The sequence below is a fragment of the Macrobrachium rosenbergii genome, chromosome 47, assembly GCF_040412425.1.
Source record: "Macrobrachium rosenbergii isolate ZJJX-2024 chromosome 47, ASM4041242v1, whole genome shotgun sequence".
In the NCBI taxonomy this organism is placed as follows: Eukaryota; Metazoa; Arthropoda; class Malacostraca; order Decapoda; family Palaemonidae; genus Macrobrachium; species Macrobrachium rosenbergii.
Window position 1 is genome coordinate 21,010,624 of NC_089787.1, and position 13,113 is coordinate 21,023,736.

Below are 13,113 nucleotides of genomic sequence, written 5' to 3' on the forward strand. Positions count from 1 at the left end.
ACAATAGCCATTAATTTTTTTTTAATTTGAAACAAAATGATCAAATGTTCATACCTTGAAACTGAGTATTCCTTCAAAAACTTTTACCTTGAAATAAAATTACCATCCAAAGTCTTATATCTAGAAACAGAATACGCGTCCACAATCTTATACGCTAAAAAAAATTAACCACGGAAAACTTAATGCCCTGAGATAAAATACCAGTATAAGGTTTATACTGGTAAAACTAAGGTCAAAATACAATAACCACCCAAAGTTTCATACCCTGAAAAGGAATACCCACACAAAGTGTTAAACAACGAGACAAAATAAAGCCGAAAACATAACGAATGCCATGCCACCATAACTCCTCATCGTCTCAGGAAGAAGGAAGAAATTCTCCTACCTCAAATTCCTCCACATTAAATGAGTAATGCAGCAAGGACTCAAACATAACAATGCACTCCATAAAGCTTGAACCAGCACCTCACTTCGCAGGAGACCCGGTGTTCGAATCCCGTGATAAATGCGGAGAGGAATTTCGATGGAAGGGCTGAAGCATTCTTTAAATTTTTTTTGTTTCGTTTTTTGTGGTAGTCAGTCATCTAATGTGTTCATTAGGAGAATGTTTACCAACCTCCTCTTCTTCTTCTCGTTAATTAAAATCGAGAGGGTGAGCGAACTCAAGTCTGTCGTTCATCATTTTGGGGGGTCGTGTTAGATTTATTAGCGACTGGCTGGGTGGGTCGTACATGCAAACACATAAACACACATACGTGTGTATATATATATATATATATATATATATATATATATATGTATATATATAATTTATATATATATATATATATATATATATATATATATATATATATATATATATATATATATATATATATATATATATATAGACAGCTAAGGCTATGGTAGGAATAAAAGATAAAAGAAGGAAGTACCAAGAACTTTCGTGTCATTTTTGAACATATTTTCCAGGTACACCGTTAAAATCACTGGGAGTAACTTGCAAAGTAAACATCAGAATCATGGAAACGAGTTTAAAAAACCAGCTCAATAGATGATTTACAAGAAACAAGCTTAAAAATCTCTATAAAATACGTACATATAGAGATATACATATATGTACAGTATGCGTTTATATATTTACGTGTATACACATATATATATATATATATATATATATATATATATATATATATATATATATATATATATATATTTGAGTGTTTGTGTGTATACATATATATATATATTATATATATATATACGTATATATATACATATATATATATATATATATATATATATATATATATATATATATATATATATATATCTCTCACAAAATGGCCACACAACTTCACTGTGCATATATATTCATGCCACTCGTGTTAAGCTTCACTAAATCGGTTTAGATTCCAGATTCTGTAATTTAAAAGAATCAGGAATCTAAACCATATATACAGATATATATATGTATATATCATATATATATATATATATATAAGAAATATATATATACAGTATACACATACATACATCCACACATATCCACACTTATGAAACAGTAGCATCACAGACTCCTATCTCGCTCTGCAACTTGCAAACCACTTTAGCCCAAAACACCGGCCCCTTAGCAAGATCGTTCCAAGCAACACCTTACAAGGATTCGTATCACGAACCTCAAGCAATTAATTCGATATGATTGCTTGTGATTTATATACGGCGGCCAATTCTCCAGGGCAGCGTCCTTTTCCCTTCCACCTGACGGTAGCGTGACGAGTTAATAGATAGCGATTTGCGAGGCCTTTGATGCTGATTAAGGATCACGGGTAATTATAACCTCCTTCCGTCACTCTCTCTCTCCCTCGATCGATCGAGTTACTTGATGTCTTCATTATCGATCGAGTTGGTTCAAATCTCTCTCCCTCTTTTATTCTTGTTTAATTCTTTTCTCTCTCTCTCTCTCTCTCTCTCTCTCTCTCTCTCTCTCTCTCTCTCTCTCTCTCTCTCTCGTCACTTGATGTCTTCATCAGCGATTGGTTTCGACTCAAGTAGGAGGTTGGTATAAACTGGTCGATCTTCCTCAGGTGTTAAAGTGATTAAGTCTTCATGTAGGTTTTTCCTTCGTCAGGAATTATATTTTTTTTAATGATCTGACTCTAGAATGTATCGGTTTTTCCTGAGGTGTTGCAAAGCTTATTTAGAATTTTTTTTATGCCGATATATTTATTCGAAAATAATTTTGTTTTTTATATTATTTACAAACAAACGGACTTTTGAAATATTTTTGTAATTTTTTTCTAGATTTGCGATGCTTTTCTGTCGATTTTTATTATATACATAATATATACATATGAATATATATGTATATATATATATATAAATATACTGTGTATATATATATATATATGTATATATATATATATATATATATATATATATATATATATATATATATATATATATATATATATATATATATATATATATATATATTAAATTCTGTTTATGAAATGAAATGACAAAAGGAAATTCCCATCATTCAGAAAACCGCAAATAAATAATAAAAAAATATAAGCAGATAAACAAATTCTAAATTCTAAATAATTACAACTACATCTACACAATTTCAAACATTCTCCGTCTTTTAAAACAATTGAGAACCGCAAACAAATGATAAAAAAATATAAGCAGATAAACAAATGATAAATTCTAAATAATTACAACTACATCTACACAATTTCAAACATTCTCCGTCTTTTAAAACAATTTGCAGATAAAATTTCACACATCATCAAACACTGACTAAAAAAATAAAAAAAAAATGAATGCTTACCTCTGCTTCTGCTTTCCACAAAGAATCCAGGTCACCCCAGCCTGACCCACGCGTGCCTGAGGTGAAAACTTCTCGAAGGCACAGAAAAGAATTTCCCAACAAAGAACTGAAAGAAGAAGAAGAAGAGGGAAGAACGATTATTGACATCTGAAACCGACAGCGTAGCGTGACGGAGCTTGCAGTCTTCTTATATAAAGAGAGATTTGAGGTGAGGTCTCATCCTGGTACCAAGCAAGGAAGTACCAACTGAGAATTGGGGAATGAAGTCATCACTACGGTTGATCTTCCTTCATGAATTTTTTCATGAAGGTTTGAAAGGAAGGAAGGAAGGAAGGAAGGAATAAAGTTGCAACTGTGGGTTTATGGTTTTTCTCAAATCGTTCTGGGGGGGAATAGTTTTTTTTTTTTTAAAGTTGATCTATGAATGGCAGAATTAGTTATCTGGAAAATGGTTCATCCGTAAGTGATGATGGCAAGGTTTTGGAGTCCATTACAGACTTGGTGGGTACCTCTGGACTCGGTCAGACCAACTAAGCACCATATATATATATATATATATATATATATATATATATATATATATATATATATATATATATATATATATATATACGCACACAAACACGTATGCTGGCAAATATAATATATATATATATATATATATATATATATATATATATATATATATATATATATATATATATATATATGTACACACGCACATGCATATATATAAAATTATCTCCTTCTCGACATTTACAATGACACAAGTAGCACCCTCTCTATTCACAAAAATACCTCACAAGTTCGAAATCTTGAAGGTCAGAAAAACTAGGGCAAACTGAACTACGGGTCAACATTATACACACAAAAGAGTCTCCCATCCACAACTTTCAAAAACCGTCCTGATGTATTTTGGGATCTTTTAATACTGCAGGGAGAGTAATAATATAAAAAAAGATTAGTTGTGGTACTAAGAGGAATAAAAGTAAAAGCATGCATGTGTACTTAAATATAAAAATATATACACACATATATATAATATATATAATAAATATATAATTACAATATATATAATATATATATATATATATATATATATATATATATATATATATATATATATATATACATATATATATACATATATATTAATAATATGTGTGAGTGTGTGTGTGTACGTATATATATCTGAGTCAAAACACGAGCCATGATCGAAAGCTATATAAGGCTATAAGCGAATATATTCTTCAAGAATTCTGGGACAAAGAATGACAAGGAATAAATAGTCTAAAAATATTGTACTTCAGAATAAAATACTTTTGCTAAAAATAAGCATATATATATATATATATATATATATATATATATATATATATATATATATATATATATATATATATATATACATACATACACACACACACACATATATATATATATATATATATATATATATATATATATAATATATATATATATATATAAGAAAAAAAGGCAATATTTACACCTGATTAAATCGGACATCTTTCAGATCGAACATCGCATGATACCAAACAGAACATAATTTTTGAGAACACACTCACACACATGCCCAAACAAACACGTCCTGTTTAACACTGAACTGACTCATTCATGATTTCCCGCAATCTAAACACGAACGTAACGCCGTTCAGCCCTCGATGTAATTAGTTGTAAACAGTGTATTAACCCCGTTCAGCCCCTCGGCCTATCTTGTAGGGGCATAAATCATGTCGTTAGAGGTACCAGAAAAGTTGGGCGTGTGGTGGAGAGCCTCTCACATCCATTAGGAGAGCGGAGACACGCAGGCGTTGGCTTGAAAGTGGACCCTTTGATACATGAAATGTCTCTTCTTACACCTTTGACTGGGGGCGCTGTGGAAGATTCGCTACCCTCCTCCCCCTCCTCCGGAGAATCTAATTCCACAGGGCCAGACATATCTGCCCCTCTTAGTGAAACAATCGAAGTCACTCTATATTTTGAGAAGCTTGACGAATTGGAATGATTCCGAGATGGTGACAATCTTCCAGAAAACGATTCCCAATTTCCACGAGATGGAATTCGGCGCGGAACGCGACCAATTGGGTTTGGGACACGTCGATAAGAAAGGGGCCCTCGAGATAGAATCATGGTGGTAACAAAGGTCTAGAACTTTCGAGCTATCGAACCCTGAGACGCATTCTTCGGCGATCCAGCTAAAGCATTTCAGCTTTCTGTCGGTCATTCTTCTTCTTGGGAACGAAGACAAGCACCTTGAGGACTAAATCACGAAATCCCGGCAGCTGGAAGAGGCTTGGAAGAAGCTGGAAGCTGGAAGAAGCACGCACACTCGGTGCGTCCCTTCCTTTCGAAGGCGCCATGGAAGGCGGGGTTCCGATTCGGAGAGCTGGCGAGCGCGCTTAAGGTGATAAGAAGCCAGGAACGCTGGGCGTCTTCTGGCTCCACTTCGGGCGTAGGACACCACCGATTGTCGTGTCTCTTCCCCTTTCTGCTTAGTAAAGGCCCGGCCCTCGGCCACTTGTGGTGCTACTGCTGCTGCGATCGTATACTGACGGTGGTGAGAGATAGAGAGAGAGGCAGGATAGTCAAGGTATTGCTGGAAAATCTCGAAAACAAGCTAAAGTGGTCAACGGCCATTGAGTTGTTGCATCATCATCAACAGTGCCAGTGGGAGCGTTCGCTACCGTGCCAGATGACATAACTGATGTCGTACGAGTGTTTATGTTTTAAAATCTAGTGAATTATGCTTTTCACGTTATGGATAACGCTTACTGTCAACAATATCTGAACAGGTATTGCTAATATTACCTTAAAAGCTCACTGAAAACAATCTTCGAACAGATATTGCTAAAATTACCTTAATGCAACTACTGTTAAAGAGGTTATACCATATCATACGTGTCTCGCGTGATCTTTACGCTTAACTGAAGAAAGCTAAACAATTATGTGTATGTTGCTCTACAGGAGAGGGAACGACGCCATATTGGACCAGGTAAGTAATTTTATTTTTCTTAATGAGAATCAAATGTGATTCTAGAAAATACTGTAGTAAGCTCAGGGGTATACATATGCTTAGTTTATATTTAATAGCATATATAGTATGTATTCGTGTGAATTTTTTTGTGTATTTATGTAGGTATGTACTGTTCAAAAAAAATATATATATACAGTATATATATATATGTATGTATTATATATTATATATTAATATATACATATATAGAAATAATCAACACGCAATCGTGTGTGGAACAGAAATAAATTTCTGACTCACATCAGGATCGAACCCAGGTCTTTCAATTGAAAGACGAGACCGCTGCCAACCAAGCACAAAGTCATAAAAAAAGTTGGAACCTGAGTATCATTGTACCTAAGGCTTTTACGACTTGTGTGGCTTTATTGGCAGCGGTCTCGCCTTTCAACTGAAAGACCTAGGTTCGATCCTGAAAGCGAGAGAGAGATATATATATATAAATATAAATATATATATATATATATATATATATATATATATATATATATATATATATATATATATATATATATATATATAGAATCGATACCTTCCTGTTGGGATTCGAACTCAAGCGCGGCGGAGAATGTGGAACGAGAATGTGTCGCGGAGGTTCTCGAAAGCTCTCGTTTGTATATATAATTTTTCCAATATATATTTATATTCACACCAATGTGGACTCCTTCACCAATATTAATATCAATAATTGCTATTATTATTATTATTATTATTATTATTATTATTATTATTATTATTATTATTATTATTATTATTATTATTATCCTCTCAACACACCTGGGAAAAAGCAATCAACAGGTAACCGGAGCCCCAACAGAAACTAGCTGAAAAATCCTCTCGACCAAACATGATGGACTGCCGACAATTTTCTTAACCAGATCAGAACAGGAAGCTCGTTTTAGTAATTCTGCCTTTGAGGGTTTACAAAACCACACCCCAATCGTGATGTATGGGCCGCTGACATTGCCATCATAAAGAGACTGCTCTCTCTCTCTCTCTCTCTCTCTCTCTCTCTCTCTCTCTCTCTCTCTCTCTCTCTCTCTCTCTCTCTCTCAAGGGTAGGAGGCCACAATTCATGTGCCCCGGTTGCTACGCCTACCTACCCAAGCCCTCTAAGGCTGCAAGTAGGTAGGCTTCATCAATAGGACTTCAGTAACGAGAGAGAGAGAGAGAGAGAGAGAGAGAGAGAGAGAGAGAGAGAGAGAGAGAGAGAGAGAAGGGTTGTAAACAACTGTCACTGAGGCCAGGAGCCGTGGGTGTGCTTAGCTTCCTACGACGTTTGGGAAGAAGATGAGTTATGCAAGTAATTCCGCCAATCTGGAGTGGTCATAGTTAGGCCTAACGCTAAGGGTTGAATTTGACTTGGTCAGGCTGTAGTTTGCTGTTTTCTTTATTATTATAATTATAATTATTATTATTATTGTTGATGTTGTCCTATTTTTATGTAAGGGATCAAAGGCTGATGAAACGGTCCTGAAAAACAAAACAACACTCGAATGCTAATGGACGGTAACCTAAGGGATTGCCGGCCTGTGGATTTTGGCCAATAGGGGAATAGGTTATAGTCTAATGTTTGCTTTTGTAATGTAAGAACTTGTGCTTTTAGCACTGCACTTGTCTCAGTCAGCCTTCTTCACCGTAAATTTGACAGTCGTCTTTTTGTAGTTCCAATTTGCTATGTTCCAATAGCCTCTTAGCAGAACGTAGTTTTACTAATGCTAATATATAAAATTATAAGCCGCAGGGTGATGTTTAGACGAAAGTTTAAAGAAAGAAAAATCTTTAGTAAGAAAAGAAAAAAATATTGAAGTATATCGGGAACTGATTCATTTTGCAAACAAAACGTTATTCTTCCTTGCAGTCAACAGCTGCCACGGGAATAAAATACTGGATAAAACACAGTAAAATTATATATATTGTAATTTATCAATAAAAATCTTAACTTAACCTGAAGATAACTGTTTTTCTTGTAGGAAACAACAATTTAAATAGAAATATTGAAGTATAACGGGGACTGATTTATTTTGTAAACATAAAGTTATTCTTCCCTGAAGTCAACAGCTGCCACGGGAATAAAATTCTGGATAAAACACAGTAAAATTATATATATTGTAATTTATCAATAAAAGATCTTAACTTAACCTGACGATAACTTTTTTTCTTGAAGGAACCTACAACTTAAACAGAAAATACGAGATGAATGGGTTAATGTATTAACAAAAATATTCTGAAACCATTTTATAGATGATAAACTTAAACATAAATAAGCAGATAACTTAAAGACTTTGAAACCAAAACATGGAAGGGAAACATCGTAGACTATTTTCATAATTGTTAAGTATAGACAGAGCAAACTCATATGCAATGCAGAGTAGCTATCAAGCGAATGATTGAGTAAACAGTACAGAGAAATGATTGACAGATTGGAGATCGGAATACAAATCAGATTAGCATAGGAAAATCTGATACGTCCTCTGAATACGATCGTTTGCTAAAGTTGGAGAAATGAGAATTGTGTTTTTGATGATAAGAAAAGTCAGATTATTTAGATGATCTTTCAGCTCCTGAGAATTTTAATGTGGGCTCAGCCAAGGAAGTTTTCATTCTTCTTCTTGTCTAATTTATGATGGGGACATTGATATAAAAACTGAAACAAAATTATAACAAATTTGTTCATTTACTCGTATATCACATTCTACACAGAGATTTCCGTAGTATATTACTTGATGTATGAGGTACAGTAATATTGTAATTTTTTTGGATTATTTTCAGAACTGATGAAGAGTGATCATCCGAATTATTATTATTATTATTATTATTATTATTATTATTATTATTATTATTATTATTATTATTATTATTACTATTATTATAGTGAAAAACCACATTAATGCAACTGTAAATATCTGTTCAAAATATATATACATTTATTATTATTATTATTATTATTATTATTATTATTATTATTATTATTATTATTATTATTATTATTATTATTAAAGTGAAAAAATCGACATCAAGTTTTAATATATATCTAAAAATATATGTACATTATTTATTATTATATTATTATTATTATGACTTCGATCTTCTCCGATCTCGAGTCGAGTCAACGACCTCAGCTGCTTATGCCCAAAAAATCAGGTCAGTTCGGACCAATTTTCTCTTATCGCGACAATTTAAAAGAAACTTTGACATTTCTTAAAGAAAGTCCTGACGTGTTATAAGTCAAATAGGAAAGTATAATCTCTCTCTCTCTCTCTCTCTTTATTCTAACTTTCAAATATTTTCAATATTCGACGATTTTCGCGGAACTGGACCAGATTTCTCTTCGTAAATAAATAAAGAAAATGTTAGCTTTCCCTGTTCAAGAATGTTTATATGACATTTGATGGTTTTTAGTTTTCTGTGAAGGAAAACTATTGTGCCTACTTTGTCTGTCCGTCCGCACTTTTTTCTGTCCGCACTTTTTCCGTCCGCCCTCAGATCTTAAAAACCGCAGAGGCTAGTCCTCTAACATCAGTAGCTTTTAAGATCTGAGGGCGGACAGAAAATTGCGGATAGAATAAAGTGCGGACGGACTGACAAAGACGGCACAATAGTTCTCTTTTACAGAAAACTAGAAGAAAATTTGCAAAAAACATGAATCGAATTAAATGCTCATAAGTTACCCAGAGGTTATTTACATTCATTTCGTCCTATAGAAGGATGAGTTGATATTTTACAACAGACAGCGTTGGAGGAAGATAAGAAGAAGAAGAAGAAGAAGAAGAAGAAGAAGAAAGAAGAAGAAGAAGAAGAAGAGACGAGGAGGTGGCTTTGAATGAGTTTGCATTAATAATTCAATTATACTCCGTAAATATGCAACGAGTGTTTGGGAACTCGAGGTTACACGTAGGCGCATTGTGCACTGCGTAATCACTTGTGTACTTGTATAAACTGTAGCAATGGTTACTTTTGTACACATACACAAAACACACATACACATACATATAAAAAACTATCTATAAAATTGTCTTTTATTTTATGCACACAAAAAATAATGACTTTTTTATTTAACTTCTTGGGCAATATGTTTTACTGACATGTTAAACCAATATCGTCAAACAAAAGTTAACACTATTGTGAAAGTGCCTGACAAAAATATGACAGTGGTTAAAGCTTCATAGGCCGCGGCTCATACAGCATTGTACCGAGACCACCGAAAGATCGATCTATTTTCGGTGGCCTTGATTATACGCTGTAGCGGCTGTACAGAAAACTCGATTGCGCTGAAGAAAGTTGGACGCATTTTTTACTTAATTTTTATTTTTTTTATTAAACAGCTTGGAACTTCACCAACAGAAGTCAAGAGTTAAAGACATCCAAAAACTCGTCATGTCTTCCTGGAAATTGATTAAACCTCGAGGACAAATTCCCGACATCCAAACGCCCATTTCCTGAGTAGCCCACTCCCGAAGGCAGATCGAACTCCGAGACAACAAGAGGGAACACGACACAATTCTTCAGCCTTCTTGAAGGAAATCCTTGGGCGGAAATCCTTGCAACCCCAAGAGGCTCCTTCTAATTTGTGTTTGCCTGATAATCGTCGACTTCCCTTAAAAGGACAAATGCTAGGCTTAGAACTAATTACCATAGGCGTCGTTAGGTCAAGAGACTGACGTAGAGGAATACGAAGAGGGATCCTTATAGATCCTTAAAGTCACATTGGGGGACATTTAGCAGACAGGGCGGCCCTCCTTCCTGTATCCTACAGGACGCCCATACGCCCACACACACACACACAACCACACACACCCACGCAAACCCGCCACCACCTCCTCCTCCTCCTCCTCCTCCGGTAGCTCTTGGTCATCGTCAGGAGTACGTGGGTGAAATGGGCGTAGGTTAGAAGTTGCCCAAATATGGTGATGATATTAGCGGCTGGCTAGGCGCGTGGGCACACACACACACACACACACACACACACACACAGGAGAGGCCTCCCTCCTTCGCTAAATTATCTGGCCTCATTAACGAGACAAGAGAGAGAGAGAGAGAGAGAGAGAGAGAGAGAGAGAGAGAGAGAGAGAGAGAGAGAGAGAGTGAGAGGAGCCTCCTTGATTGATGAGAGGAGCCTGCCTGCTGATCTCTCCTCTCTCTCTCTCTCTCTCTCTCTCTCTCTCTCTCTCTCTCTCTCAAAAGTGCCACAGGCTAAGGTGTATTTGCCTTACGTTTAAATGAGATAATGGATTCATTACTGCCTTGCTTCCAGTGGTTATTAAAAGCTTTAAAACTGGTCATGGCTACCAGTGTCATATTTTATCCATTTCTGCATGTGATTTTGCCCACCACAGAATAGATACTTCAGGCTGATGCCAGATCTTTCTCTGTCTCATTCAATGTCTCTCAATCTCGAATACAAGGGCCAAATCTTTATGTTTCAGAAACTGGACGTTTTCAGAAATAGTAAATCAAAAATACCTTTTACTGTACCTCAGTTCCAACTTCCATCTTTCAGTCTTGCTGTTCAGCCTCTCTGACTATTGCCATTTAATTCAACAGTGGGATTTTCCCAGTACCACTTTTAGATCATTTCTACTTCATCTTTATCTTCTGGATCTCTTTATCTTGCTGTCCAGCCACTCAAACTCCTCTTTTCACTGTCATAAGAAGCACCGAATAGCCGAAAGTGCCCCAGTACTTGGCTTGACATAACAGCCTAGATTCCGTAAGTCTAGATAAAATACTGTGGGCTATAATTATGACACATAATGGTGCTAGCATTCGTCACGTTTTCATTGGAATATTCAGTTAGCAGAAATATCTACTGCAAATATTTAATTTTTCGAGGTGAAGCGTCAAGGATACTTATGAAGAATGAGGCGTCGATTTATCGGAATGGTTCTCTTTTGAATAGCTTCAAAAATCGCTGGACAGAAATGTTTATATTATTTTTTCTTTATCCTTTATCACCTTTTTAGTTTTCTGTAATAGAAAACTATTGTGCCGGCTTTGTCTGTCCGTCCGGACTTTATTCTGTCGGTACTCTTTCTGTCCGCCCCCAGATCTTTAAAAATACTGAGGCTAGAGGGCTGCAAAATTGCATGTTGATCATCCACCCTCCAATCATCACACATACCAAATTGCAGCCCTCTAGCCTCAGTAGTTTTTATTTTATTTAAGGTTAAAGTCAGCCATAATCGTGCTTCTGGCAACGCTATACGATAGGCCACCACCGGTCCGTGGTTAAAGTTTCATGGGCCGCGGCTCATACAGCATTATACGGACACAACCGAAATATAGATCTGTTTTCGGTGGCCTTGATTATACGATGTAGCGGCTGAACAGAAAACTTGATTGCGCCGAAGAAACTTCGGCACATATCTGTATCTAATTTCAAATATTTTTGGTGACGTCAGAGTCTCTCTTGAAGACGTAATATAAACAACACTGAATAAAACGTTAAGTTTTGTCCAGATTCGCTAAAAACTTTCAGTTGTTACTCAAATCTTACTTTAAAATCTTACTTAAAAAAATCATAAAATAAACGATTACTTGACGTCAGATCTTATTTGAAAAAACGTAATGATGACTAAAGCAATAAATGATATTACTTACAAAAAAAAAAAAAAAAAAAAAAAAATATATATATATATATATATATATATATATATATATATATATATATATATATATATATATATATATATATATATATATATATATATAAATATCTAATACAAGGAGTCCATAAAACGCCAAAATGTAGAAAGTTAATGCTATATTTCAGAGAATAGCTGTCTCTCTCTTCAGGCAGGTAATGGACTATAGTACTAGCTTTCTACTTTTTGGCGTTTTTATGGGCTTCTTATATTAGATGGCATTCTGTCTTAACAGAAAATATTTCATAGGCATACACACACACATATATATACATATATATACATATAAACACACAAACCTTTGAATCAGTATAACATATGACTCAAACGTTCCTGATGACGTCAGATGTAATCTTGAAAGAGGAGGGAAAATATGACTTTGAAAAACACAAGGCTTAGTTAGGACCTATCGGGTAAATTTAATTATGCTCCGAGGCCTAGGAAGGTTATATAGGCCTACGAGATAAAAGGCTGAAGATACTTTATGAAGTCACACGTTTTCTCGGGTACTGGTGACGTCAGTGACCTTGGGTACTGTGACGCCAGATCAAGTTTCAGTCTTATAGTCTATGTAAATGAAT

General features: G+C 34.8%; 1 protein-coding gene across 1 annotated transcript in view; it reads left to right on the plus strand.

The window, feature by feature from the left end:
- Positions 1-5,258: 5,258 nt before the first annotated feature.
- LOC136830598 (Kruppel-like factor 1) overlaps positions 5,259-13,113 on the plus strand; it is a 96,229-nt gene continuing 88,374 nt past the window's right edge. Inside the window, exon 1 of the mRNA XM_067090143.1 lies at positions 5,259-5,849. Coding sequence (XP_066946244.1) covers positions 5,802-5,849 — 48 coding nt within the window. The 5' untranslated portion in view covers positions 5,259-5,801. The remainder of the gene's footprint in view (positions 5,850-13,113) is intronic.